This window comes from Indicator indicator, chromosome 6 (assembly GCF_027791375.1).
Source record: "Indicator indicator isolate 239-I01 chromosome 6, UM_Iind_1.1, whole genome shotgun sequence".
Taxonomy (NCBI): domain Eukaryota; kingdom Metazoa; phylum Chordata; class Aves; order Piciformes; family Indicatoridae; genus Indicator; species Indicator indicator.
The window spans coordinates 1,206,313-1,232,021 of record NC_072015.1 but is presented as its reverse complement, the minus strand read 5'-3'; the positions used below and the strand labels follow the sequence as shown (position 1 = coordinate 1,232,021).

Below are 25,709 nucleotides of genomic sequence, written 5' to 3'. Positions count from 1 at the left end.
TTTCCAGCCAAGACAATGCTATGATTCTACCAGTGTGTATTCCAGAGCAGCTGAGATTCCTCATCTCTGTCCCTACAAACCTGAACTCGCTGCGGGAGTTTTGCCTGCGATGTGATCTTGCCCTGTAAATCTCTCTTTGTTTTTCTTCTAGGTCCCTGTAGATGGACTTGGATGCAGCAGAGCCTTTGCCATCATCAGGAGGATCCATGCCTGCAGCAGCACATCCACAATAAAAAGCCAGAAGCTAAGTGGTGGAGGCCCCAGACCCGCTCCAAGCTGGATCCCCCTGCCCGGCGTTAGGTGCTGGAGTTTTCCCTCGCTCGCCCTCGGGGGGAAGCCTTTGCCAATGCTTACAAGGAACTGCTTCTCCCTGCTGCTTTGGGTCCTGTTTGATGGAGGTCTCCTAACACCACTGCAGCCACGACCAGCACAGCCTTTAGAAGCAGAGCCAAGGGAAGATGCTGCCCCGGGGCCAGGGAGGAGGTCGTCTGCCCAGCGAGTCAAAAGAGGCTGGGTCTGGAATCAGTTTTTTGTGCTGGAGGAGTACATGGGCTCTGAACCTCAGTATGTGGGCAAGGTAAAGCTCTGCTTCCCTTTCTCTTTCCTTGACTGGTGTAGGGGCAAGGTAAAGCTCTGCTTCCCTTTCTCTTTCCTTGGCTGCTGTAGGATCAAGGTAAAGCTCTGCTTCCCTTTCTCTTTCCTTGGCTGCTGTAGGATCAAGGTAAAGCTCTGCTTCCCTTTCTCTTTCCTTGGCTGCTGTAGGGGGCTACAAGAAAGCTGGGGAGGGACTTTTTAGGGTGTTAGGTAGGGATAGGAGCACAGGGAATGGAGCAAAACTAGAAGTGGGGAGATTCAGATTGGATGTTAGGAAGAAATTCTTCCCCATGAGGGTGGTGAGAGACTGGCAGAGGTTGCCCAGGGAGGTGGTGGAAGCCTCATCCCTGGAGGTTTTGCAGCCAGGCTGGAGGTGGCTGTGAACAACCTGCTGTGGTGTGAGGTGTCCCTGCCCATGGCAGGGGGGTTGGAACTGGCTGAGCCTTGAGCTCCCTTCCAACCCAAACCAATCTGTGATTCTGTGACTCTTTCCTAGTGGCAATGATGCAGAGAATTAGTCAAATGTGCTATAAAAGTCTACCTGTTTCTGATGAGGCAAACCTTCATCTGGCAGCAGCTGCCTCTGTTCTTCCCTTTCATCCTTCAGCCTCTCATAGACTCAGGAAAGACAGAGGGAGTTTGGTGCTGGTCTCTTCTCACAGCTCAGTAGTGACAGAACAAGAGGCAATGGCCTCAAGCTGCCACTGGGCAGGTTCAGACTGGACAGCAGGAAGAAGTTTTTCCCATCCAGAGTGGTCAGGGATTGGAATGTGCTGGGCAGGGAGGTGGTGGAGTCCCCAAGCCTGGCTGTGTTTGCAGGTGGTTTGGCTGTGGTGCTTGGGGCTGTGGTTCAGGGGTGAGCCTTGCAGAGTAGGGTTCTGGGTTGGACTTGGTGATCCTGAGGGTCTCTTCCAACCTGAATGTTGCTGTGATTCTGATTCTGTGGTGAGGATTGAGTGCTGACATTTGCTCTCTGCCTCTCATGTGTCCACTAAATGCATTGCAGGGTTCAGTTTAGAACATTCAATGTCTACCTCTTGATGTTCATCTCACTTCCTATTGTTGGGTTTGGATTGAAACTTCCCTCCCCACCCCACCCCACCCCCAAAAAAAAAACAAACAAAAGAGAGTTCTGAGGTTTTGTGGTGCACAACTGACTTTAATGAAACAAAAACAACCAGAAAGAGGGTTCTGAGGTAGATTTTGTGCTGCACAACTGGCTTGGATGGAGTAAAACAACACCAAAAATAATCATAGGGGGGTTCTGAGGAAGGTTTTGTGGTGCACAACTGACTAATGAAACAAAAACCAATCATAGAGGGATTCTGAGATAGGTTTTGTGCTGCACAACTGACTTGAAGTGAATAAAAGCCTCAAAAGTAATAATGGAGGAGTTCTGATATAAGTCTGTGGTGTGCAAGTGCCTTTAACAAAACAAAAGAGAGCAACAGTGGAGGTCTGAGAGAAGTTTGTGATGCACAACTGCCCTTAATATACCAAATAATAGTAATAGTGGAGGTCTGAGAGAAGTTTGTGTGGTGCACAATAAAACAGCACCAAAAATAGTGAGAGGGGTTCTGAGATAGGTTTGTAGTGCACAGCTGGCTTGAAGGGATTAAAACAGCACCAAAAATCATAGTGGAGGTATTCTGAGACAGGTTTGTGGTGCACAATTGCCTTTAATAAACCAAATAATAACAATGATAGAGGTCAAAGATGAGTTTGTGGTGCACAGCTGATCTAAACAGAATAAAGCAACACCAAAAATAATAATAAGAGAGGGGTTCTGAGATAGGTTTGTGGTACACAGCTGGCTTGGAGTGAATAAAACAACCACAAAAAGTATAATATGGGAGGTGTGAGATAGGTTTGTGGTGTGAAAATGACTTTAATATAATAAAAAATAATAACAACCGAAGGGTTCTGAGATGAGTTTGTGGTGCACAGCTGGCTTGGAGTGCATAAAACAGCATCCAAAATAATAGTAGAAGGGTTCTGAGGCAGGTTTGTGGTGCACAGCTGGCTTGGAGTGAATAAAACAGCATCAAAAATCATAGCAGAGGGGTTCTGAGACAGATCTGTGGGGCACAACTGCCTTTAATAAACCAAATAATAACAATAATGGAGATCTGAGCTGAGTTTGTGGTGCACAGCTGGCTTGGAGGGAGTAAAACAGCACAAAAAATAATAATAATAGAGGGGTTCTGAGATAAGTTTCTGCAACGTCCTGCAGCTGGGTCAGGTCAATGCCAGGCACCGATAGAGGCTGGGCAGGGACTGGCTGGAGAGCAGCCCTGAAGGAAAGGCCTTGGGGGTGCTGATGAAGGAGAAGCTCAGCAGGAGCCAGCAGTGAGCACTTGCAGCCCAGAGAGCCAAGCAGAGCCTGGGCTGCAGCAAGAGAAGTGTGGCCAGCAGGGCCAGGGAGGGGATTCTCCCCATCTGCTCAGCTCTGCTGAGACCACACCTGGAGCTCTGGGTCCAGTGCTGGAGCCTCTGTTCCAGGAAGGATCTGGAGGGGCTGGAAGGTGTCCAGAGAAGGGCCACGAGGATGAGCAGAGGGCTGGAGCTGCTCTGTTCTGAGGACAGCCTCAGAGAGTTGGGGTTGTGCAGTGTGGAGAAGAGAAGGCTCCAAGGAGAGCTTCTTGTGGCCTTGCAGGATCTGAAGGGGGCTCCAAGAAAGCTGGGGAGGGACTTTTGAGGGTGTCAGGTAGGGATAGGAGCAGGGGGAATGGATCCAAGCTAGAGGAGGGGAGAATCAGATTGGGCATTAGGAAGAAGGACAATTTTCCTCCTTCAGTAGCTGTCAGAGAACCCAAAGTGATGCTGACAGGGAGGCATTGGGGGGATGGATCCAAGCTAGAGGAGGGAAGATTTAGATTAGAGGTTAGGCAGAAATTCTTCCCCATGAGGGTGGTGAGAGACTGGCAGAGGTTGCCCAGGGAGGTGGTGGAAGCCTCATCCCTGGAGGTTTTTGCAGCCAGGCTGGAGGTGGCTGTGAGCAACCTGCTGTGGTGTGAGGTGTCCAGACTGGATGAGCCTTGAGGTCCCTTCCAACCCTGACAGTTCTGTGATGATTCTCTGCTGGTTCAGACCTGGCTGTACTAAGCTGACTGAGCTTCTCCCACTCCCATTTGCAAGTGAAAGTCTTGCCACAAGGTATTACAGCTAAGGAAAGTGATGAGGAGAGATGAAAGAGTCAAAGGAGTAGAAGAGGAAGCAGAAGTGGGGCCACAGGTCTGGGTTTTATGTCTTGCTGTGTTCAGCTGAGGCTTTTTGTCTCTCTCACTTAGCTTTGCCTGGTGGAAAAAAGGGAGGAAAAAAGGATGACTTTAAAAGCTTTGCATCCTGGATGCTGCCTCAAGTGTGTGAGACACAAAGCAGTGCTGACAGCTGCATGTGAAGGTGTGAGGAAGAAGTTGCAGCCATGGAAACACAAACCCTCCTCGAGCAAGCCAGGCTTGCACTGACTTTGCTTTGCAAGCTTCTGCTCCTTGTAAACTCTTTAACATCCCAAAGCTGTTATATTGTGAGGTGGAAAGGAGCAACCTGAAGGGAAGCTCCAGGGAGGTGATTCTGCCATTTGACTCTGCTCTGGGGGGAGCTCACCTGAAGGGATAGGTCCAGCTCTGGAGCCCTCAACACAGGAAGGACCTGGATCTGATGGAGAGGGTCCAGAGGAGGGAAGGAGAATGCTCGGGGGGTTGGAGCAGCTCTGCTCTGAGGACAGGCTGAGGGAGCTGGGGGTGTGCAGCCTGGAGAGGAGAAGTCTCCAGGGAGACCTTAGAGCAGCCTGCCAGGACCTGAAGGGGGCTACAAGAAGGATGGAGAGAGACTGTTTGCAAAGGCCTGCAGGGACAGGACCAGGGACAATGGCTTCAAAGTAAAGCAGAGCAGATTGAGATTGGATGTGAGGAACAAGTTGTGCAGCAGGAGGCTGCTGGAACACTGCAACAGGTTGCTCAGGAAGGTGGTTGAGGCTTCAGCCCTGGAGATGTTCAAGGTGAGGCTGGACAGGGCTGTGGGCAACCTGATCTGGTTGGGGATGTCCCTGCTGAGTGCAGAGGGGTTGGACTGGATGAGCTTTGGAGCTCCCTTCCAGTCTGGACCATTCTATGATTCTAAAGCAGAACTTTCCTTACTGATCTCATGGCCTCACTTGGTTATTGATTTATTTAAGTAGCTGACTGTGGGAGAACAAGAAGCAAGAGATTGATGGCAGCAAAATCTTTTGCCTGTGGTCCTTACAGTCATGGGCATTAGGTGAAGCATTTGGAGATGGAAAACAAAAGAGAGCAATCAAGGAAGGTCTGGACGTGGCACTCTGGGACATGGTTTAATGGCCTGGAATTGTGCCAGGGGAGGGTTAGGTTGGAGAGGAGAAAAAATTTCTTTGCTACAAGAGCAGTGAGGGATTGGAAGAGGATGCCCAGGGAGGTGGTGGAGTCCCCATGCCTGGAGGTGTTCAGGAAAGTCATGGCCATGGCACTTGGGGCTGTGGTTTGATGGCCATGGTGGGGTTGGGTTGCTGGTTGGACTGGCTGACCTTAGAGGTCTTCAACCCAATCAATTCTATGATTCATTGATTGCATGAGAGAGAAGAATGTGAAAGTTCAGGTTGGAGAGAGATCAAAATAGAAAGGAAGGATCAGCTTCTTGAGCTGGAACCCATGCTTGAAGGGATAGACTCTGGACTGCTTAGGAGGTCACACATTGAAAGCTCTACAACCCTACAGTCTGTGTTGGCTAAGAATTCTGCAATTAGGGTAGTAGACTGAAAGCCAGCAGAGGAGCCCCCAGCACAAGAAGAAGATGGATCTGTTGGGTCACAGCTCCCAGGATGTTAGGAGTTGGAAAGGAGCTCTGGAGAGCTTCCAGTCCAACTCCCCATGCCAGAGCAGGGCCAGAGAATCCAGCACAGGGCACACAGCAACACATCCAGACAGGGCTGCAAAGGCTCCAGACAAGGAGACTCCACAACCTCTCTGGGCAGCCTGCTCCAGGCCTCTGGCACCCTCCCAGGGAAGAAGTTCCTCCTCCTGCTGAGGTGGAACCTCCTGGGCTGCAGTTTCCATCCATTGCCTCTTGTCCTATGCCAGGCTGCAGCTGAGCAGAGCCTGTCCCTGTCCCCTCCCTCCTGACCCCCAGCCCTCAGCTCTTGAGAGACATTGAGCAGATCCCTCTCAGCCTTCTCCTCTCCACACTAAGCACCCCCAGGGCTCTCAGCCTCTCCTCCCCAGGCACTGCTCCAGGCCCTTCAGCATCCTTGCAGCCCTCCCTTGGACTCTCTCCAGCAGCTCCCTGTCCCTCCTGACCTGGGCAGCCCAGAGCTGGATGCAATATTGCAGGGGAGGTGTGAGCAGGGCAGAGCAGAGGGGGAGAAGCTCCCTGGCTCTGCTGGCCACACTCCTCTGAATGTCCCCCAGGACCCCCTTGGCCTTCTTGGCCCCCAGGGCACATTGTTGTGCCATGTAGACCTTGCTGCCCACCAGCAAGTCCATTGCCCCTTGCCTCTTGCTGGAGAGGGTCCAGAGGAGGGACACAAAGGTGATCAGAGGGCTTACAGGGACAGGCTGAGGGAATTGGGGCTTTCCAGCCTGGAGGAGAGAAGGCTCTGGGGACGTTCTCCAGCCTCTGATCATCTTCATGACCTCCTCTGGACCCGCTGCAGCAGTTTGATAGCCTTCTTATGCTGGGGACACCAGAACTGGATGCAGCAATGAGGTCCTCCTCAGCCTCCTCTTCTCCAGACTAAGCAACCTCAGTTCCCTCAGCCCTTCCTCACAATCCTTGTCTTTAGGACCCTTCTCTGGACCTGCTCCAGCCACGCAAAGTCCTTCTTGCAGTGAGGGACCCAAAACTGCACCCAGGATTTGAGGTGTGGCCTCAGCAGTGCCAAGCAGAGGGGGGACAACCACATCTCATTGCTGGGGATGAAGCTGTGCAGGGGGAGTGCCCAGAGGCTGGAGCCAGGCTCTGCTGGGGGATGCCCAAGGACAGCACAAGGAGCAGTGGTGGAAGCTGAGGCAGAGGAAGTTCCATGGAAACAGGAGGAAGAAATTTTTTTCCCTGTGAGGTGACAGAGCCCTGGAGCAGGCTGCCCAGGGGAGTTGTGGAGTCTCCCTCTCTGGAAATATTCCAACCCCACCTGGATGTGTTCCTGTGTGCCCTGCCCTGGGTGTCCCTGCTCTGGCAGGGGGGTTGGACTGGATGAGATTCAAGGTCCCTTCCCTGTGACTCTGTGATTCCAGCTTCAGAATGGAGGCCTTTGTGCATTGCCTGAGAGCTGGCAGATCTCCAGGAGCAGGTTTGTTCTGATCCAAAATTCACCTCTGAGGCAAATTCCCTGCTCATTCAGACTTCTTGTACTTCTGTTCACTTCAAGGAGAGGTCTTGGAGACTACAAGGGAGATCACAGCAGGTTTGAAATAATCCAGTAGGATGCTCTACAGGAATTTGCACTTAGTCTATTGAACCAGATGAGATCTAGCTGCTCTGCTGTGAGGACAGCCTGAGAGAGTTGGGGTTGTGCAGGCTGGAGAGGAGAAGGCTCCCAGGAGACCTTCTTGTGGCCTTCCAGGATCTGAAGGGGGCTCCAAGAAAGCTGAGGAGGGACTTTTGAGGGTTTCAAGTCGGGATAGGATCAAGGGGAATAGATCCAAGCTAGAGGAGGGGAGATTTAGATTAGACATTAGAAAGAAGTTGTTCACCATGAAGGTAGTGAGAGTCTGGCAGAGGTTGCCCAGGGAGGTGGTGGAAGCCTCATCCCTGGAGGTTTTTGCAGCCAGGCTGGAGGTGGCTGTGAGCAACCTGCGGTGGTGTGAGGTGTCCCTGCCCATGGCAGGGGGGTTGGAACTGGCTGAGCCTTGAAGTCCCTTCCAACCCTGACAGTTCTGTGATTCTGAGATCTCTGAAGCAAAAAAATACCCTGAGATATGTTTATTATGGAGCCTCCTTCCTCAGCATCAACCTCCTCACTCTCCAATCACAGTGCATTAGAGGTCGGAAGGGACCTCCAGAGATCATCCAATCCAACTCCCCTGCCAGAGCAGCATCACTTAGGGTAGTCTGCACAGGAATGCATCCAGCTGGGGTTGGAAAGGCTCCAGAGTGGGAGACTCCACAACCTCTCTGGGCAGCCTGCTCCAGCTCCACTCTTCCTGCTTCAGATGATTTGCTAACGCAGCTCCAGCTCATGTCTACTGAAAAATAGATATGGAGAAAAAAGACAAAGAGGAACACTTTGCAAGGCTGGGGGTGTGCTGGCATCTTTAGTCAGGCCTCTTTCCCACGTTGAATGTGGTTAAATATTAATTCAGTTACTTCAGTTACATTTTCCAGCCCTTTGAAGAAGAGCTGCTTGAGCAGAAGGAGTTTGTGCAGTCAAGGGTCCAGAGGTGAGGAAGAAGTTGTGCAGAATCACAGAATGGTCCAGACTGGAAGGGAGCTCCAAAGCTCATCCAGTCCAACCCCTCTGCACTCAGCAGGGACATCCCCAACCAGATCAGGTTGCCCACAGCCCTGTCCAGCCTCACCTTGAACACCTTCAGGGATGGAGCCTCAACCACCTCCCTGGGCAACCTGCTGCAGTGTTCCAGCAGCCTCCTGCTGCAGAACTTGTTCCTCACATCCAATCTCAATCTGCTCTGCTCTACTTTGAAGCCATTGTCCCTGGTCCTGTCCCTGCAGGACTTTGCAAACAGTCTCTCTGCAGCCTTCTTGTAGCCCCTTCAGGTCCTGGCAGGCTGCTCTGAGGTCTCCCTGGAGCCTTCTCTTCTCCAGGCTGCACACCCCCAGCTCCCTCAGCCTGGCCTCAGAGCAGAGCTGCTCCAACCCCCCAAGCATTCTCCTGCCCTCCTCTGGGCCCTCTCCATCAGGTCCATGTCCCACACTGAGGGCTCCAGAGCTGGACACAGTACTCCAGGTGAGGTCTCCGCAGAGCAGAGCAAAGTGGCAGAATCACCTCTCTGGCTCTGCTGTAGAAGTATAAAGTAGGAGAGGAGTTAGGGAGTAGCTCTTGGTGATGTGTTGTGGAATCATGATGGTTGGCAAAGATCATCCAGTGCAGCCAGCAACCCAACCCCACCATGGCCATCAAACCATGGCCCCAAGTGCCATGGCCACACCTTCCTGGAACACCTCCAGGGATGGGGAGTCCACTACCTCCCTGGGCAGCCTCTTCCAATCCAATCCAATCCAATCCAATCCAATCCAATCCAATCCAATCCAATCCAAACCAATCCAATCCAATCTAATCCAATCCAATTTGATATTTCTCAAATGTGGAGAAAAAAAAATCAACACCCTGTGAAAATGAGAATAAAAAGAATTAGAGAGATCAAATTCACATTGAAATGACTGGGACAGTTCCATGTTAATAAATCCTGACCTGATCCTGATGCCTTCATGTAACAAAGCAAGAAAGAGGCGCTGCAGATTCAGAGGAATCATGACAGAGATAGGAGAAATTATTTGGGTGAGGAAATATCCTCAATTTATTTTTTTATTCATAGAATGGGTTGGGTTGGAAGGGAGCTTCAAGATCTTAGAGTCATAGAATGGTTTGGGTTGGAAGGGACCTCAACGATGAAAGCTAAGAGCTGAGGAGCTGCAAGCTGTGAACCATCCCCATCACTAATGGATGATGCCAAAGAGCTCACAAAGGTTTCCAAAAGGCAGAGCAAATGAGTTTTACACAGCCAAGTGTTTGAAAAACAGGAATTTGATGAGAATCCTCTGAAAAGGAACAGAAAATACCCAAGGCCACCCCAGCTGGCCTCCCAGGCTGCCTTCTGCAGACAAGAATTGCCTCTCACAGGCTGTGAATAATGGATCCAGCCTGCCTCAGCTCTTTTCTTGATTCACCTTGTGAAATATTAATTTTATTTTTTTTTTTGGAGTTTAGACCCAAAAAAAGAAATTAAGAAAATTACAGTGGATGTCTTCCTGAAGCATAAATTCAGGTGACAGCATCAGAGGAATTAAAACTTCTGGAAAGGGCATAAAGAAATATGAATCCATTCCTCCTGGTTTTTTCATCGTTCCTCAGCTAGTCCCTGCTGACTGCAGAGGAGTTGGGCTGGATGACCTTTGGAGGTCCCTTCCAACCCAACCCAACCCATTCTATGATTATTTCACATCATTTTTTTTTTTCTCTTGGGGAAAAAAAAAAGTAACTTTGGAGTTGGATTATTCAAATTTCCTTTGCATTTAAGAAACTTTAATGAGATTTCGTTGTTAGCTTTCATTACTGCACTCATCAGATTGGTTCTTACTGTGCTCATCAGATTAATTCTATCACCTAATGGCCTTCAAGGACCTGGAGAGGGCCTGCAGGGAAGGAGGGAAAGGGATTTTTGCCAAGGGTTTGCTGTGCTAGGGTGAGACGGAATGGATTGAAGCTTGAGTAGGGAAGATTGGGACTGAAAATGAGGAAGAAATTCTTGGCAGTGAGGGTGGGGAGACACTGGAAGAGGTTGCCCAGAGAGGTTTTGGATGGAAGTGTTCAAGGTCTGGTTGGATGAGGTCTTGAGAAACTTGGTCCAGTGGGAAGTGTCCCTGCTGACTGCAGAGGGGTTGGGCTGGATGACCTTTGGAGGTCCCTTCCAACCCAACCCATTCTATGATTATTTCACATCAGAATTTTTTTTTTTTCTCTTGGGGGAAAAAAAAGGTAACTTTGGAGTTGGATTATTCAAATTTCTTTTGCATTTAAGAAGCTTTAATGAGCTTTTATTATTAGCTTTCATTCCTGCTCATCAGATTGGTTCTCTCACCTAATGGCCTTCCAGTACCTGGAGAGGGCCTGCAGGGAAAGAGGGGAAGGGATTTTTGCCAAGGGTTTGCTGTGCTAGGGTGAGAGGGAATGGCTTGAAGCTTGAGGAGGGCAGATTGGGACTGGAGATGAGGAAGAAATTCTTGGCAGTGAGGGTGGGGAGACCCCAGGGAGGTTCTGGATAGTAGTGTTCAAGGTCTGGTTGGATGACGTCTTGGTCCAGTGGGAGGTGTCCCTGCCCATGGCAGGGGGTTGGAACTGGATGGGCTTTAAGGTCCCTTCCAACCCAACCCATTCTGGGATTCTATGAATATTTACTTCTGTGCACATTTCCTCCTCCTAACCTTCTGTTTCCACTCTCTTGGCTTTTACTGCTTTCATCCTTCAGGGGCAAAAAGCAGACAAAGAAGAGAGTCCTGCTCATCTTCTCTCAGTCCCACAAGTCATCACCCTTTCCACAACCACCAGGACCTATTTTCAATTCCAAGGCTGTAGCTCGAAATGTTAAGAATTGTCTCTCTGCCTCTTTCTCTGCAGCTAAGCTTCTTGCCCCATTACCAACAGCATTCAGCTCCTCAGGAACTCATTTTCTACCCAATCTCTTTCTCCACCCTTCATTTCCTCACTCCTCTTTCACCTTGGGCAGTCCATCATGGAAACGAAGCCCAGAGCCAGAATCACTTTGCTCTGCTGCTGAAGGGAATCCACTCTGCAAAGCCTCCATCCCAAGCCCTGCCAATCACAGCAGATCTCCTTAGTCCTCATTAGATGGAAAAAAAAAAAAAAAACAAAAAAAAAAAAAAAAAAAAGAAGAGCTCCTTCAGCCTGGGTGATGTAACCTTGAGTGTTTAGGCAAGACTTTGAGATGTGTTTAAAGGGTTAAGCAGGGAAGAGATGAAAGGCTTCTGAGAAAAGAATCCATCCTACTGCATTTTGGGAGCTGAAAGATAGAGGCAGAGGACAGGGTGGGTTGGAAAAGGTCTCTGAGATCACCCAGTCCAACCATCAACCCCACACCACCATGGCCACCAAACCATGGCCCCAGGTGCCCTGACTACAAGTGCTAAATCTGCTCTGCTCCAGCTTAAAGCCATTGTCCCTGGCCCTGGCCCTGCAGGCCCCTGCAAACAGTCTCTCTGCAGCCTTCTTGCAGCCCCTTCAGGTCCTGGCAGGCTGCTATGAGGTCTCCCTGGAGCCTTCTCCAGGCTGCACACCCCCAGCTCCCTCAGCCTGTCCTCAGAGCAGAGCTGCTCCAACCCCCTGAGCATTTTCATGGTCCTAAACAAAGCAAAAATAAAACCAACCAAAGAGCTCAAAGTAGCAGAGAATTGTTTTGATTGGAAGAGATCTCTCAGCTCATCCAGTCCAACCAGCAACCCCACCATGGCCATCAAACCATGGCCCCAAGTGCCATGGCCACACATTTCCTGAGCACCTCCAGGCATGGGGACTCCACCACCTCCCTGGGCAGCCTCTTCCAATCCCTCACTACTCTTGCAGCAAACAAATTTTTCCTCCTCTCCAACCTAATCCTCCCCTGGCACAATTTTAGGTCACTTCCTGTCCTTCCAGCACCTAATATTAGGTAGCAAAGCCCAACCCCCACCTGACTGCAGCCTCCTCTCAGGAGCTGTAGAGAGCAATGAGGTCTCCCTCAGCCTCCTCTTCCCCACACTGCACACCCCCAGCTCCCTCAGCTGCTCCTCCCCAGTCCTGCTCTCCAGACCCTTCCCCAGCTCTGTTGCTATCTCAGCTTTGAGTGGCTCAGATGGGACACAGACAATCAAATATTTCACGCAATGAACCAAGTTGGGAAAAATCTTTGAGATCAAGTCCAACCTAAAGAACTTTCTGTAGAAGGTACTCATTTTAGGGTGATTTTTGCTGTTTCCTGTAATTCAGAGGTCTATAATCTCCTGATTTTAAGCCATGGTTGACTTCAAGTTTGACCTCAGGGCTCCAGTAAGCTTTTGGGTGTGAAATGAAATGGAGACTCTTTCCTTTCTACTTCTCAGAAAGCCAAAGGCTTTTGAAAGCTGTTGGCAGCTCCTTCATGTCCTCTTGGGTTTGTTTGAGGTGGTCTTCAAGCCCTAGCATTGGACTTTTAGTGGTGGGCTGGATTCATGGGAGAATTAGTTTTCCATCCTTGGTCTTGGAGTAGTTTTCCATCCCTGGTCTCAAATTAGTTTTCCATCCTTGGTCTCGAATCTCAATTTAGGACAAATCTTGGAGCCCTGGCATTGGAGTTTTAGTAGTGGACAGGGTTCATGGGAGAAATAATTTTCCATCCTTGGTCTTGAATTGAGTTCAGGACAAATCTTGAAGCCCTGATACTGAGTTTAGTAGTGGACAGGAATCAGGAGAATTAGTTTTCCATCCTTGGTCTTGAATCTGAGTTTAGGACAAACCTTGAAGCCCTGATACTGAGTTTTAGTAGTGGACAAGTGGAAGCAGTTAGACTTTTTTAAATGCAGGAGGTACTAGACGGGGGTAAAAAATCTTGGCTCATGCTACCCATCCTTTTCCAGTGCACTTAGAGGTGGTGAAGGACCTGAAATTTGCTTTTGCTACAGCTTTGTGGCACTTAGTGCCATGGTTTAGTTGACTGGCTGGTGTCAGGTAATAGGTTGGACCTGATGGTCTGTGAGGTCTTTCCTAACCTGGCTAACTCTGAGGTTCTCTGATTCTCCCCAGCCTAGCCAAAGCCATGAATAACCTTTTCCTCCTCTTCTCCTTCTTCTCCAGCTTCACTCTGACCTGGACAAGGGAGTGGGCACAGTTCAATACACTCTTTCAGGGGATGGTGCTGGGACAGTTTTCACCATTGATGAGACCACAGGGGACATCCATGCCATAAGGAGCCTGGACAGAGAAGAAAAACCTTTCTACACCCTCCGGGCTCAGGCTGTGGATGTGGACACCAAGAAGCCTCTGGAACCCGAGTCAGAGTTCATCATCAAAGTGCAGGACATTAATGACAATGAGCCAAAGTTCCTGGATGGGCCTTATGTTGCCAGTGTCCCAGAGATGTCTCCAGTGGGTAAGTGAGGAGCTGGAAATATTGTGCTGATGAATTGCCTAATGCTGAGTTTTCATAGTCTCAGTCTCACAGTCTCACAGTCTCACAGTCTCACAGTACATAAGAGGTTGGAAAGGACCTCCAGAGATCATCAGGTCCAACCCCCCTGCCAGAGCAGCATCACCCAGGGCAGTCTGCACAGGAATGCATCCAGGTGGGGTTGGAAAGGCTCCAGAGCAGGAGACTCCACAACCTCTCTGGGCAGCCTGCTCCAGGGCTGTGTCAACCTCACACCTAAGAAGTTTCTCCTCATGTTCAGCTGAAACCTTCTCTCTTCCAGTGTGTATCCATTGGTCCTTGGCTTACCACTCAACAGAGCCTGGCCCCCTCCCCTTGCCTCCGACCCCTCAGCTATTGACAGACATTGATCAGATCCCTCTCAGCCTTCTCCTCTCCACACTAACCACCCCCGGGGCTCTCAGTCTCTCTTCACAGGGGAGATGCTCAAGTCCCCAAATCCTCCTCCTGGCTCTGCCTTGGACTCTCTCCAGCAGGTCTCTGTCTCTCTTGAACTGGGGAGCCCCAAACTGGACACAGGATTGCAGCTGTGGTCTCAGCAGGGCAGAGCAGAGGGGGAGCAGAGCCTCCCCAGCCCTGCTGGCTACACTTTTCTTGCTGCCCCCCAGGATCCCCTTGGCTCTCTTGGCCACAAGAGCACATTGCTGTCCCATGCAGAACTTGCTGCCCACCAGCACTCCAAGGTCTTTCTCTGTGGAGCTGCTCTGCAGCAGGGCAGCCTCTAACCTGTCCTGGTGCCTGCTGTTATTTCTCCCCAGATGGAGGACCCTGACCTTGTCCTGATTGAACTTCCTGAGCTTTGCCTGCAGCCAGCTCTCAGCCTGTCCAGGTCACATTTTCTCAGTGTGTGTTTCCTGCTGAGGAAACTCAGGGCAGGGCTGGCAGGGGAATAGAATTCCCAAGCTGCTGCTTAGGAATATCTCATCCTGTGCTCAGAGATACACAGATTGCAGTTTGGCTTTAGATTTCTTTGTTTATTAGAAGCAGATTCTCCTGCCACAAGGAGTTTCTGTGACTTTAAGCCTTTTGAGAGCAGCAGGAGAAATGAAAAGAGGCATCCAGGACCTGCTTGGGCAACCTGTTCCAATGTCTGCCCACTCTCACTGGACACAAGTTCTTCCTGATCTCCAGCCTAAATCTTTCCTCCTCCTTTCTTATTTTCTTAAATACCTGTGTGGAGTAGCAGGAAAATCATACAACAATGAATGATCTGGGTTGGAAGAGACCTCCAAAGCTCATCCAGTCCAACCCCTCTGCACTCAGCAGGGACATCCCCAGCCAGATCAGGTTGCCCACAGCCCTCTGCAACTTCACCTTGAACATCTCCAGGGATGGAGCCTCAACCACCTCCCTGGGCAACCTGTTGCAGTGTTCCAGCAGCCTCCTGCTGCACAACTTGTTCCTCACATCCAATCTCGATCTGCTTTGCTCTAGTCTGAAGCCCCCAGCTTCCTCAGCCTGTCCTCAGAGCAGAGCTGCTCCAACCCCCTGAGCATTTTCATGGCCCTCCTCTGGACCCTCTCCATCAGGTCCATGTCCTTCCTGTGTTGAGGGCTCCAGCCCTGCACACAGCACTGCAGGTGAGGTCTCAGCAGAGCCAAGTGTCAGAATCACCTCTCTGGCTCTGCTGGCAGTGCTGCTTTGCATGCAGCCCAGGCTGCCCTTGGCTTTCTGTGCTGCAAGCTCACACTGCCTGCTCCTGGCCAGCTTCTCCCCCACCAGCACCCCCAAGGCCTTTTCCACAGGGCTGCTTTCTATCCCCTCCTCCCCCAGCCTGTATTGACAGTGAGGACTGATCTGGATGGATGAAAAAAAGAAACAAAGCAGAGGGGATGAAAGCTGATCAAAATTCCAGGCAAGGCAGCAGTGCCCTGGCTGGGGCCCTGAACTCCAATTAGTGGTGACTAAAGCAGGCAATTTGCTGCTGTGGGGTTGGCTTGCAGCAAAACTCTCCCCAGATCCTTTGTGTTGCCTGTGATATGTCAGGAGATTTTTGTCTTCTCCAGTTCAGGTCTCTAAACTTTCTTTGCCCTCTCTCAGCTATGCTTATCCTTTTTTTTTTTTTTTTTTGGTACCTTATGCAGGGTTCTCTAAGGTTTCTCAGAGGAGCTAAAACTGCTGCTCCCTAGCACCAGGACCGTTTAGCTGAAGTGGGGAGACAGTGCTTGGACCTGCTACTGCCTGAGGCTGACAGTGAAAACCACTTTGATTTTTCTGATCTGGTGGTTGTCTGGGCTTAGGCAAAAAAACCAACCAAACAAACAAACCAAACCCAAACCTTAAGAAACTCTTTCCTCTCATCTATTTATTTATTGCCTTTCATTTCCTACTTGCCACTTTTCAATTACCAGGTGGCCTCAACTTTCCTTGACTGTGTTTTGCAAGGAAGTTTGTTCTCAGCTGCACTGCTGCATCCTGTTCCCAGTGTGGGAAATGCACTCAAGCATAGAACCATAGAAGTCTTTGGGTTGGAAAAGACTTCTAAGCTCATCCAGTCCAGGCAGCAACCCAACCCCACCATGGCCATCAAACCATAGCCCCAACTTCCATGGCTACACATTTCTCCAACACCTCCAGTCATGGGGACTCCACCACCTCCCTGGCAGCCTCTTCCAATCCCTCACCACTCCTGCAGCTCTGGACCTGCTCTTTGGGCAACCTCTTGTAGTGTTCCATCAGAGCTGTTAGGGTTTCTTGCTGTGTTTTGTCATCAGTGATGCTGATGGTGAGGGAAAGGTGTTGCCATATTATAGTTTGGTAATGAAAGATGGAGGAAGGGAGGGATTATGGAGAGGTGGAGGAATGGAGGGGTGGAGGAATGGAGAGGTGGAGGAATGGAGAGGTGGAGGAATTGAGAGGTGGAGGAATTATGGGGAGATGGAGGAATTATGGAGAGGTGGAGGAATGGAGGGGTGGAGGAATGGAGAGGTGGAGGAATTATGGGGAGATGGAGGAATTATGGAGAGGTGGAGGAATGGAGGGGTGGAGGAATGGAGAGGTGGAGGAATGGAGAGATGAAGGAATGGAGAGATGGAGGAATGGAGAAATGGAGGAATTATGGAGAGATGGAGGAATGGAGAGGTGGAGGCATGGAGAGGTGGAGGAATGGAGAGATGTTGGAAAGGAGAAATGTAGGCACTGTTTTCCCCCAGGCACAAACCCACCCCTAAACATCAACCAGGCTAAATCCTTATTGTCACCCTAACAGCCTCTGCTCAGCTGTAAATGTGAAAAATGAACAAGGAGTTGCTTTTTCCCTTCCCACAAAATGACACTGAGCAGGAAATATATTTCCAGCCAGAGCTGGCTTGGGGTTGGCTTCTTGTTTTGTTGTTTGGTGGTGGTTTGTTTTTTTTTTTTCTCCTTAGCCACCAAGTGGTTTGCAACATTAAAGCTCTTTTAGAAGCATTCCCATTCTCAGCCACTGAGTGACTCTGAACATTAAATGTCTTGCTCTAAAAGCTGCTGCCTGCATGGCTCTGCTCATCTCTTTTTTTTTTTTTTTTTCTCTTTCAAGTTGCTTTCTATCCACTGAGATTTTATTTTTATTTTTTATTTATTTTTATTTTTTATTTATTTTTATTTTTGTTATTTATTATTTATTTTTGGGTGGTGGTTGTTTTCTACAAGGCTCTGCTCTATTTATAAGAAGGAACAAGTGCAAGGTTACCCTGGTACAAGGCAGCAGCTCTTCATTTCTGAGAAGCCATCAGGTCCCAGCCACTTCCTCTGCAGGTAATGAGAGCCAGGTTGAAATGTAAATGGATTTATTTTTTTCATGGCTGTTTTGCATGAAGGGGCAGTGCCCATCCAGTGCTCTTCTCCCCTCCCTTCCTTTTGTGCCTCTACCTCTGCAGCAAACAAAAATGAAGGTGGTGCTGAGTGATGTCCTGCACTCAGAGAATTGATCTGAGCAAGCAGCCCCTTGATGGCTTGTGGGGAATCAATCATCAGCCCCAGAGGAGGACAAAACAGAAGGAAAAACAAAACAAAACAAAAAAATAAAACCAAAACAGGTTCTCAAGGCTGCTAAAGCAAATGGGAGTCAGGAAGCTAAAGATGATGAAGGGCTTTAATTCTGTGTGCAGCACTAACTGCCTGTGGCAAATGAGGTGTAGTGCTAGGCAGGCTTGGAGGAGTAAGGAAAGGAGTTGTGAGGAGCTGAGAGAAAGGGCACACAAAAAGAAAACCAACCCTCACTGATCAGAAGCATTCTGTTAAGGACAAACTGCCCTGGAGCCTCTGTTCCAGGAAGGCTCTGGAGGGGCTGGAAGGTGTCCAGAGTAGGGCCATGAGGATGAGCAGAGGGCTGGAGCTGCTCTGCTGTGAGGACAGCCTGAGAGAGTTGGGGTTGTGCAGTGTGGAGAGGAGAAGGCTCCCAGGAGAGCTTCTTGTGGCCTTCCAGGATCTGAAGGGGGCTCCAAGAAAGCTGGGGAGGGACTTTTGAGGGTGTCAGGTAGGGAGAGGAGCAAAGGGAACACAACAGCAGTCTTCCACCACCCTCCTGGTGCAGAACTTGTTCCTCACATCCAATCTCAATCTGCTCTAGTTTGAAGCCATTGTCCCTGGTCCTGTCCCTGCAGGCCTTTGCAAACAGTCTCTCTGCAGCCTTCTTGGAGCCCCTTCAGGTCCTGGCAGGCTGCTCTGAGGTCTCCCTGGAGCCTTCTCTTCTCCAGGCTGCACACCCCCAGCTCCCTCAGCCTGTCCTCAGAACAGAGCTGCTCCAACCCCCTGAGCATTTTGATGGTCCTCCTCTGGACCCTCTCCATCAGGTCCATGTCCTTCCATGTCCTCCTGGAGGTGAGGTCTCAGCAGAGCCAAGTGTCAGAATCACCTCTCTGGCTCTGCTGACAGTGCTGCTTTGGATACAGCCCAGGCTGTCCTGCAAGCTCACACTGCCTGCTCCTGGCCTGCTTCTCATCCACCAGCACCCCCAAGTCCTTCTCCTCAGGGCTCCTTTCTATCCCTTCCTCCCCCAGCCTCTATTGACAGTGAGGATTGTTCCAGCCCAGGTGCAGAACCTTGGCCTTGCTCTTAACCTTGCAGCTTTTTACCTTGGAGCAATTCCTAGCCCAGCAGTGCTTGGATCTGGGCTGTGGCAAGTTAAAGCAGCATTTTACAGGTGTGCAGCCATGGCCTCCCCCTCCACAAATGTTAACAGCTCCCTTCCTCATTCCCCCTCCTTTCCCCCTTCCATAAGCACTGCAAATAAAACTCTCAAACCCAGGTCTTTGCTACACAGCAAGGCAAAGCTTTTCGATTCTGTTCAGGCAGGGGAGGAAGGTTTTGTTTTTTCCCCCTGCCTGCTGTGTTAGCAGCTGGATGAAGGTTGGGAGGCACAGGGGATCCCTCAGTGTTTGGGCAGCAAGCACTGGAGCCCCACTGGATTTGTGCTCTGTGATTAATATTGGTTTAGGATTTAAAAGCTGTGGGCAGAGACTTCCTTCAGAATCCCAGGCAGGAAGCATGGAAGAATCCCAGGACTATCAAACATCTGCTGACAGCTGTGTGACAGGGTTGGGTTTGTACTCAGGCATGAGTTGGGAAGGGATGGAGAGCAGCAAGGAGATGGATTTGGAGCTACTGAAGTAGAGAAGTAGAAAGGTTAACATCTCTGCTCTGAGGAGAGGCTGAGGGAGCTGGGGGTGTGCAGCCTGGAGAAGGCTCCAGGGTGATCTTAGAGCACCAATCCAGGCTGGATGCAGAGTGGGTGGAAAGCAGCCCTGCAGAAAGAGCCTTGGGGTGCTGGGTGCTGAGCAGCTCCCCAGGAGCCAGCAGTGCCCTCCTGCAGCCCTCAGGCAGCTGGGAGCTGGGCTGCAGCCAGAGGAGTGTGGGCAGAGGGCAGCAGAGGGGATTCTGCCCCTGGGCTCTGCTCTGCTCACACCTCACCTCCAATCCTGCCTCCAGCTCTGCTGGCCCCAGCAGGAGGAGGACACAGAGCTGTGGAGAGAGGCCAGAGGAGGCCAGAAAGATGCTGCAAGGGCTGGAGCAGCTCTGCTGGGAGCACAGGCTGAGGGAGCTGGGGGTGTGCAGCCTGCAGAGGAGAAGGCTCCAGGGGCACCTCAGAGCTGCCTGCCAGGACCTGAAGGCATCCTGCAGGAAGGGATCCTGCAGAGGGACTTTTGCTGAGGGGGTCTGGAGACAGGCCAAGGGGGAATGGTTTGGAGCTGAGGCAGAAGTTCTGCAGTGCCAGGGGGGTGAGACTCTGGCACAGGCTGCCCAGGGAGGCTGTGGCTGCCTCCTGCCTGGGGGTGCTCCAGGCCAGGTTGGATGAGACCTTGAGCAGCTGAGTGTAGCTGAGAGGTGTCCCTGGGCTTGGAGGGGAGCTTGAAGTTGATCATCTCTGAGCTCCCTTCCAACCTGAGCCATTCTGTGGTTCTCAAATTCTCTGATTCCCCAGTCCAGATGAATCACAGAATCACTCAGGTTGGAAGAGACCCTCAGGATCACCAAGTCCCACCCAGAACCCTACTCTGCAAGGCTCACCCCTAAACCACAGCCCCAAGCACCACATCCAAACCACCTGGAGACACATCCAGACTTGGGGACTCCTCCACCTCCCTGCCCAGCACATTCCAGTACCTCCAATTCCAAGTGAAGCAGCAAGCTGCAAAGAAGGAATCTTTCCTGTGAGCCACTTCACAGTGCTAAGAGATCTCCCTGCAGATTTTCAGGCACTCCAGCAGCACATCCTCACTGCTGCACTGTGCAGCTGGAGTTGTGGCAGCTCACAATACCTCCACTAGGGTCTGGATGCTTTCTGCTTCAGCCACCTTTATCAATTACCTGTGGGGACAGCAACAGTGACAGCAGGACAGGTTTTGTGGCAGGACAGCACAGAGGACTTCAAGACACTATGTCCCCAGCTGGCTTCCAGGCTTGTCCTCATAGTTCCTTGGCAGTGCTGCTCTCAGCCAGGCTGCCTACCTCAGAGCAGCCTCCCTGCCCTGCCCTGCCCAGGCTGCAAATGCCTCCTGTGCTCTGAGTGCTGCTTTGCTTGTGGACAGGCTGTGCACCATGGAGGCACTGCTCTGCTCAGCTTCACAGCTGTGCTTAGGAAGAGAGAATCACAGAATGGTTTGGGCTGGAAAAGGCCTCTGAGATCACCCAGCCCAACCAACAAGCCAACCCCACCATGGCCACCAAACCACAGCCCCAGGTGTTGTGGTCTCAGCTTTCTGGAACAATTCCAGGCATGGGGACTCCACCACCTCCCTGGGCAGCCTCTGCCCAATCCCTGTTCCCAATGGCATCAGAGGGATCAGAGCTCAGCAGCCTGAGGACAAGCACAGGGACAACCAGGAGGGGCTTGCAGATCACTTAGCCATGCTTGGGCTTTTCAAACACTCCAGCAGAGTGCAAAACACACCAAAAAAGAAAGAATGCAATTGAAAATGTTCTCTAGAGGAAAAGAAACCCTCCTGCCTTGGTGCTGTTTGGCAGGGGAGAGAGGACAGAACTCCTGGCAGATGTCTGTGGAACCCTCTCCTTCCACCCCAGTGCCAGGAACATTTCCTGTGGATGAACATTTGAACTGACCTCCCAGCCCAGGGAGTTGTTTGGCCTTGAAAAGACCTCTAAGAGCATCCAGGCCAACCATCAACCCAATCCAACATTTCTCTGCTGCAAGAGTGGCTTTGATAAAGAGCTCAGGCAACAAGCAGGAGGAGAGCAGACATAGGAGCATCAACCCAACAGGAATAACCTTTGCATGCTTTGCTTTTGTATCACAGGATCACAGAACTGTTTGGGTTGGAAAAGGTCTCTGAGATCATCCAGGCCAAGCAGCAACCCAACTCCACCATGGCCATCAAACCCTGGCCAGCAAACCATGACCACACATTTCCTGAACACCTCCAGGCAAGGGGACTCCACCACCTCCCTGGGCAGCCTGTGCCAATCCCTCACCACTCTCACAGCAAACAAATTTTTCCTCCTCTGCAACCTAACCCTCCCCTGGCACAATTTCAGGACGTTTCCTCTCCTATCAGCTGAGACTGGGCAGCAGAGCCCAACCCCCACCTGGCTGCAGCCTCCTCTCAGGAGCTGTAGAGAGCAATGAGATCTCCCTCAGCCTCCTCTTCCCCACACTGCACACCCCCAGCTTCCTCAGCTGCTCCTCCCCAGCCCTCTTCTCCAGACCCTTCCCCAGCTTGGTTATCATAGAATCATAGAATGGTTTGGGATGGAAAGGGCCTTTGAAGGTCATCTACTCCAACCCCCCTCTAGTCAGCAGGGACTTCTTCAACTACAGCAGGTTGATCCCCATCCAACCTCTTCCAGCAATGAGGATCTACCACCTCTCTGGGCAAGCTGGGACAGTATTTCACAACCCTCAGCATAAAATATTTCTTCCTTATATCCAATCTAAATCTTCCTCTTTTAGTTTACAACCACCACCCTTTGTCCTGTCAAAACAGGTCCTGTTGCAGAGTCCCTTCCCTTCTTTCTTCTTTGCCCTTACTTCAAGAACTAAAAGGCCATTTGAAGGTCTCCCTGGAGTCTTCTCTTCTCCAGGCTGACCAACCCCAACTTTCTCAGCAGAGTTGTTCCAGCCCTTGGATCATCTTTGTGGCCTCTTCTGACCTGCACAACAGGTCCATGTCTTTCCTGAGCTGAGACATATCAAGATCCCCAACACTCAGAAGCATTTCACAGGTTGAAAGAGACCTCCAAGATCATCAAACCCAACTTGCCCTACTCTGGACTTTCTCCAGCTCCTCAATGTCCTTCTGGGAGTGTGGTCCCCAAAACTGCCCCCAGGACTCGAGGTGCAGCCTCCCCAGTGCCCAGTTCAGGGGCACCATCACTTCTCTACTCCTTCTGGCCACACCACTGCTGCTCCAGGTCAGGCTGCTGATGGCCTTCTTGGCCACCTGGGCACACTGCTATCTCATCTTCAGCTGCTGGCAAGCAGCATCCCCAGGTCCTCTTCTGCTGGGCAACCTTGCAGCCACTCTCCCCCAGGCCTGGAGCTCTCATGGGGAGCAGTGAATTCATCACCAGACTATTCCCAGGCCAGATCTGTGAAGGGAACTTGGCACTGAAAGAGTTTTGTAAGCATCTCATGGAGTTCTTTTGGGCTTTGGTGTTTGTTTTCTTTGGGTTTCTTTTTTTTTTCTTTGCTCTCCCTAAGTGCAGGGCAATGCAAATGGTTCTTTAAAACCCTGCTCAGTCTTTAGGCTCCCAAACAGCTTTTAAAAGCTTGAGCTGTCCCATCCAGCTCCTCCACCTAATGCTGAGCATCCCTAATGGGCAGGCAGCTAAATTTTGCTGCCATGCATTATAAATGTGAACCAAAATAGCCCAGAAGTGTGGCCAGAGTGTGGGAGCAGGGTCTCAGGAGCTCAAGCAGCCTAAGCAGAGCTGAAATTCAGCTCTCTTGCTGTGGGTGATGCAGGGGGAGATGTCCACATGGATTCCTTTGGCTGATTCCAGCCTCTTAGTACCTGCTGAAAAAAAAAAACCAAACCAAAACCAAACACTAAAATTAAAGATTGCCTCACAGCCTGGGTGGGCTTGGAAAGGACCTTCCAGTTCCAACCCCCTGCCATGGGCAGGGACACCTCCCACCAGCACAGGTTGCTCAAGACCTCATCCAGCCTGGCCTGGAACACTTCCACGGTTATTTTCACATCCAGGCTATCAATCCACAACTTAGCTCATGGCTTCTATCTCTTCACCTGCTCTCAACCACATCAAAATACCAAACTCCACCTCAGTTAAAGGCTACCAAGGGAGTCGCAGACTCACAGAGCATTAGAGGTGGGAAGGGACCTCCAGAGATCATCAGGTCCAACTCCCCTGCCAGAGCATCATCACTTAGGGTAGTCTGCATAGGAATGCATCCAGGTGGGGTTGGAAAGGCTACAGAGAAGGAGACTCCACAACCCCCTGGGCAGCCTGCTCCAGGCCTCTGTCAACCTCACACCTAAGAAGTTTCTCCTCATGTTCAGCTGAAACCTTCTCTCTTCCAGTTTGTATCCATTGGTCCTTGGCTTATTGCTGTGCACCACCCAAAGAGCCTGGCCCCCTCCCCTTGCCCCCGACCCCTCAGCTATTGACAGACATTGATCAGATCCCTCTCAGCCTTCTCCTCTCCACACTAACCACCCCCAGGGCTCTCAGTCTCTCTTCACAGGGGAGATGCTCAAGTCCCCAAATCCTCCTCGTGGCTCTCCCTTGGACTCTCTCCAGCAGGTCTCTGTCTCTCTTGAACTGGGGAGCCCCAAACTGGACACAGGATTGCAGCTGTGGTCTCAGCAGGGCAGAGCAGAGGGGCAGCACAACCTCCCCAGCCCTGCTGGCCACACTTTTCTTGCTGCCCCCCCAGGATCCCCTTGGCTCTCTTGGCCACCAGGGCACTTTGCTGTCCCATGCAGAACTTGCTGCCCACCAGCACTCCAAGGTCTTTCTCCATGGAGCTGCTCTGCAGCAGGGCAGCCTCTAACCTGTCCTGGTGCCTGCTCTTGTTCCTCCCCAGATTCAGGACCCTGAGCTTGTCCTGACTGAACCTCCTGAGCTTTGCCTGCAGCCAGCTCTCAGCCTGTCCAGCTCTGCTTGGATGGCAGCACAGCCTGAGGGGTGTCAGCCAACCCCCTCCAGTTCTGTACCATCAGAGAACTTGCTGAAGGTAAATCTTATTAAATCCCCAAACTGTCCCAGGGGTGTCTGAAATGTCACCTAAGCCTGTCCCCAAATACCTTCTTGTGTCCAGAACCTTGTGACCTTCCTACCAGGGAGCAGCTGGATGCCAATTTTATGCCTGAGCACTGCCAGAAGTCCTGCAGCAGGCAGGACTCAGAAGCCAGGGAGTGACATTTGCAGGGGTCAGAGCCACAGCCCCATGCAGAAATGGGACTGGAGGAGAGGTTGCATCCTTTGGATTTTGCAGTGAGGTAGGCAGGTAGGAAACCTGGAGTCCTGAGTTCAGTTTTGGGGACCTCACTCCCAGAATGACATTGAAGAGCTGGAGCAGGGCCACAGAAAGGCAATCAAGCTGGGAAAGGGGCTGGGGTGGAGCAGCTGAGGGAGCTGGGGGTGTTCAGTGTGGAGAAAGGAGGCTGAGGGGAGACCTCATTGCTCTCTGCAGCTCCCTGAGAGGAGGCTGGAGCCAGGGGGGAATTGGCTTGCTGAAAAAGTAGAAAGCAAAGTGTCTCAGTTTAGTTCTTGATGGAGTCCTAAAGTCAAACTTAAAGTCAGCCTTGGTTGATCCAAAGGAGAACAGAGACCTCTGAGTTCACAGAATCACAGAATCAATAAGGCTGGATAAGACTTCAAGGATCATCAAAGTCCAACCTGTCACCCAGCACCTCATGACTACTAAACCATGGCACCAAGTGCCACGTCCAATCCCCTCTTGAACACCTCCCGGGATGGTGACTCCACCACCTCCCTGGGCAGCACATCCCATGGCCAATTACTCTTTCTGGGAAGAACTTTCTCCTCACCTCTAGCCTAAACTTCCCCTGCACAGCTTGAGCCTGTGTCCTCTTGTTCTGGTGCTGGTTGCCTGGGAGAAGAGACCAACCCCCTCCTGGCTACAACCTCCCTTCAGGTCGTTGTAGACAGCAATGAGGTCACAGGAGATAGCAAAAAATAAGCCTAAAATGAGTACCTTGTCCAGAAATACTTGATTGTCTGTGTCCTGTCTGAGCTGCTCAAACAAAGCTGAGAGAGCAACCAGGCTGGGGAAGGGTCTGGAGAAGAGGGCTGGGGAGGAGCAGCTGAGGGAGCTGGGGGTGTGCAGTGTGGAGAAGAGGAGGCTGAGGGAGATCTCATTGCTCTCTACAGCTCCTGAGAGGAGGCTGCAGTCAGGTGGGGGTTGGGCTCTGCTCCCTAGTCTCAGCTGATAGAAGGAGAGGAAATGTCCTGAAATTGTGCCAGGGGAGGGTTAGGTTGGAGAGGAGGAAAAATTTGTTTGCTGCGAGAGTGGTGAGGGATTGGAAGAGGCCTCCCAGGGAGTTGGTGGAGTCCCCATGCCTGGAGGCTTCAGATGCAGCTTTAATCTTTTCCTTTCTGTTTCTTTAACCCTTGCTCCTGTTTCAACCACTAGAGGCCAAAGAACCTCCAGTCCTCCTCCTTTTTGTTTTAATTTCTTTTCAGCCTGATGAATGTTTAATGATTCTAAATAAAACAGCTCAAATTTCTTTTTTTTTCCCCATTCAGTGGTGGTTTAAACATTCACTTAAGAGGTAGGATAAAAGCATTCAACCACCATATAACAGAAGAGTGACTTAATCTGTG

At 51.0% G+C, this 25,709-nt stretch overlaps 1 protein-coding gene across 2 annotated transcripts in view; it reads left to right on the top strand.

The window, feature by feature from the left end:
• The first annotated feature begins 346 nt into the window (after positions 1-346).
• CDH12 (cadherin 12) overlaps positions 347-25,709 on the top strand; it is a 70,835-nt gene continuing 45,472 nt past the window's right edge. For both annotated transcript variants that reach the window (XM_054381790.1, XM_054381789.1), the window contains exons 1-2: positions 347-577; positions 13,112-13,406. In XM_054381790.1, the coding sequence (XP_054237765.1) occupies positions 347-577; positions 13,112-13,406 (526 nt within the window). The remainder of the gene's footprint in view (positions 578-13,111; positions 13,407-25,709) is intronic.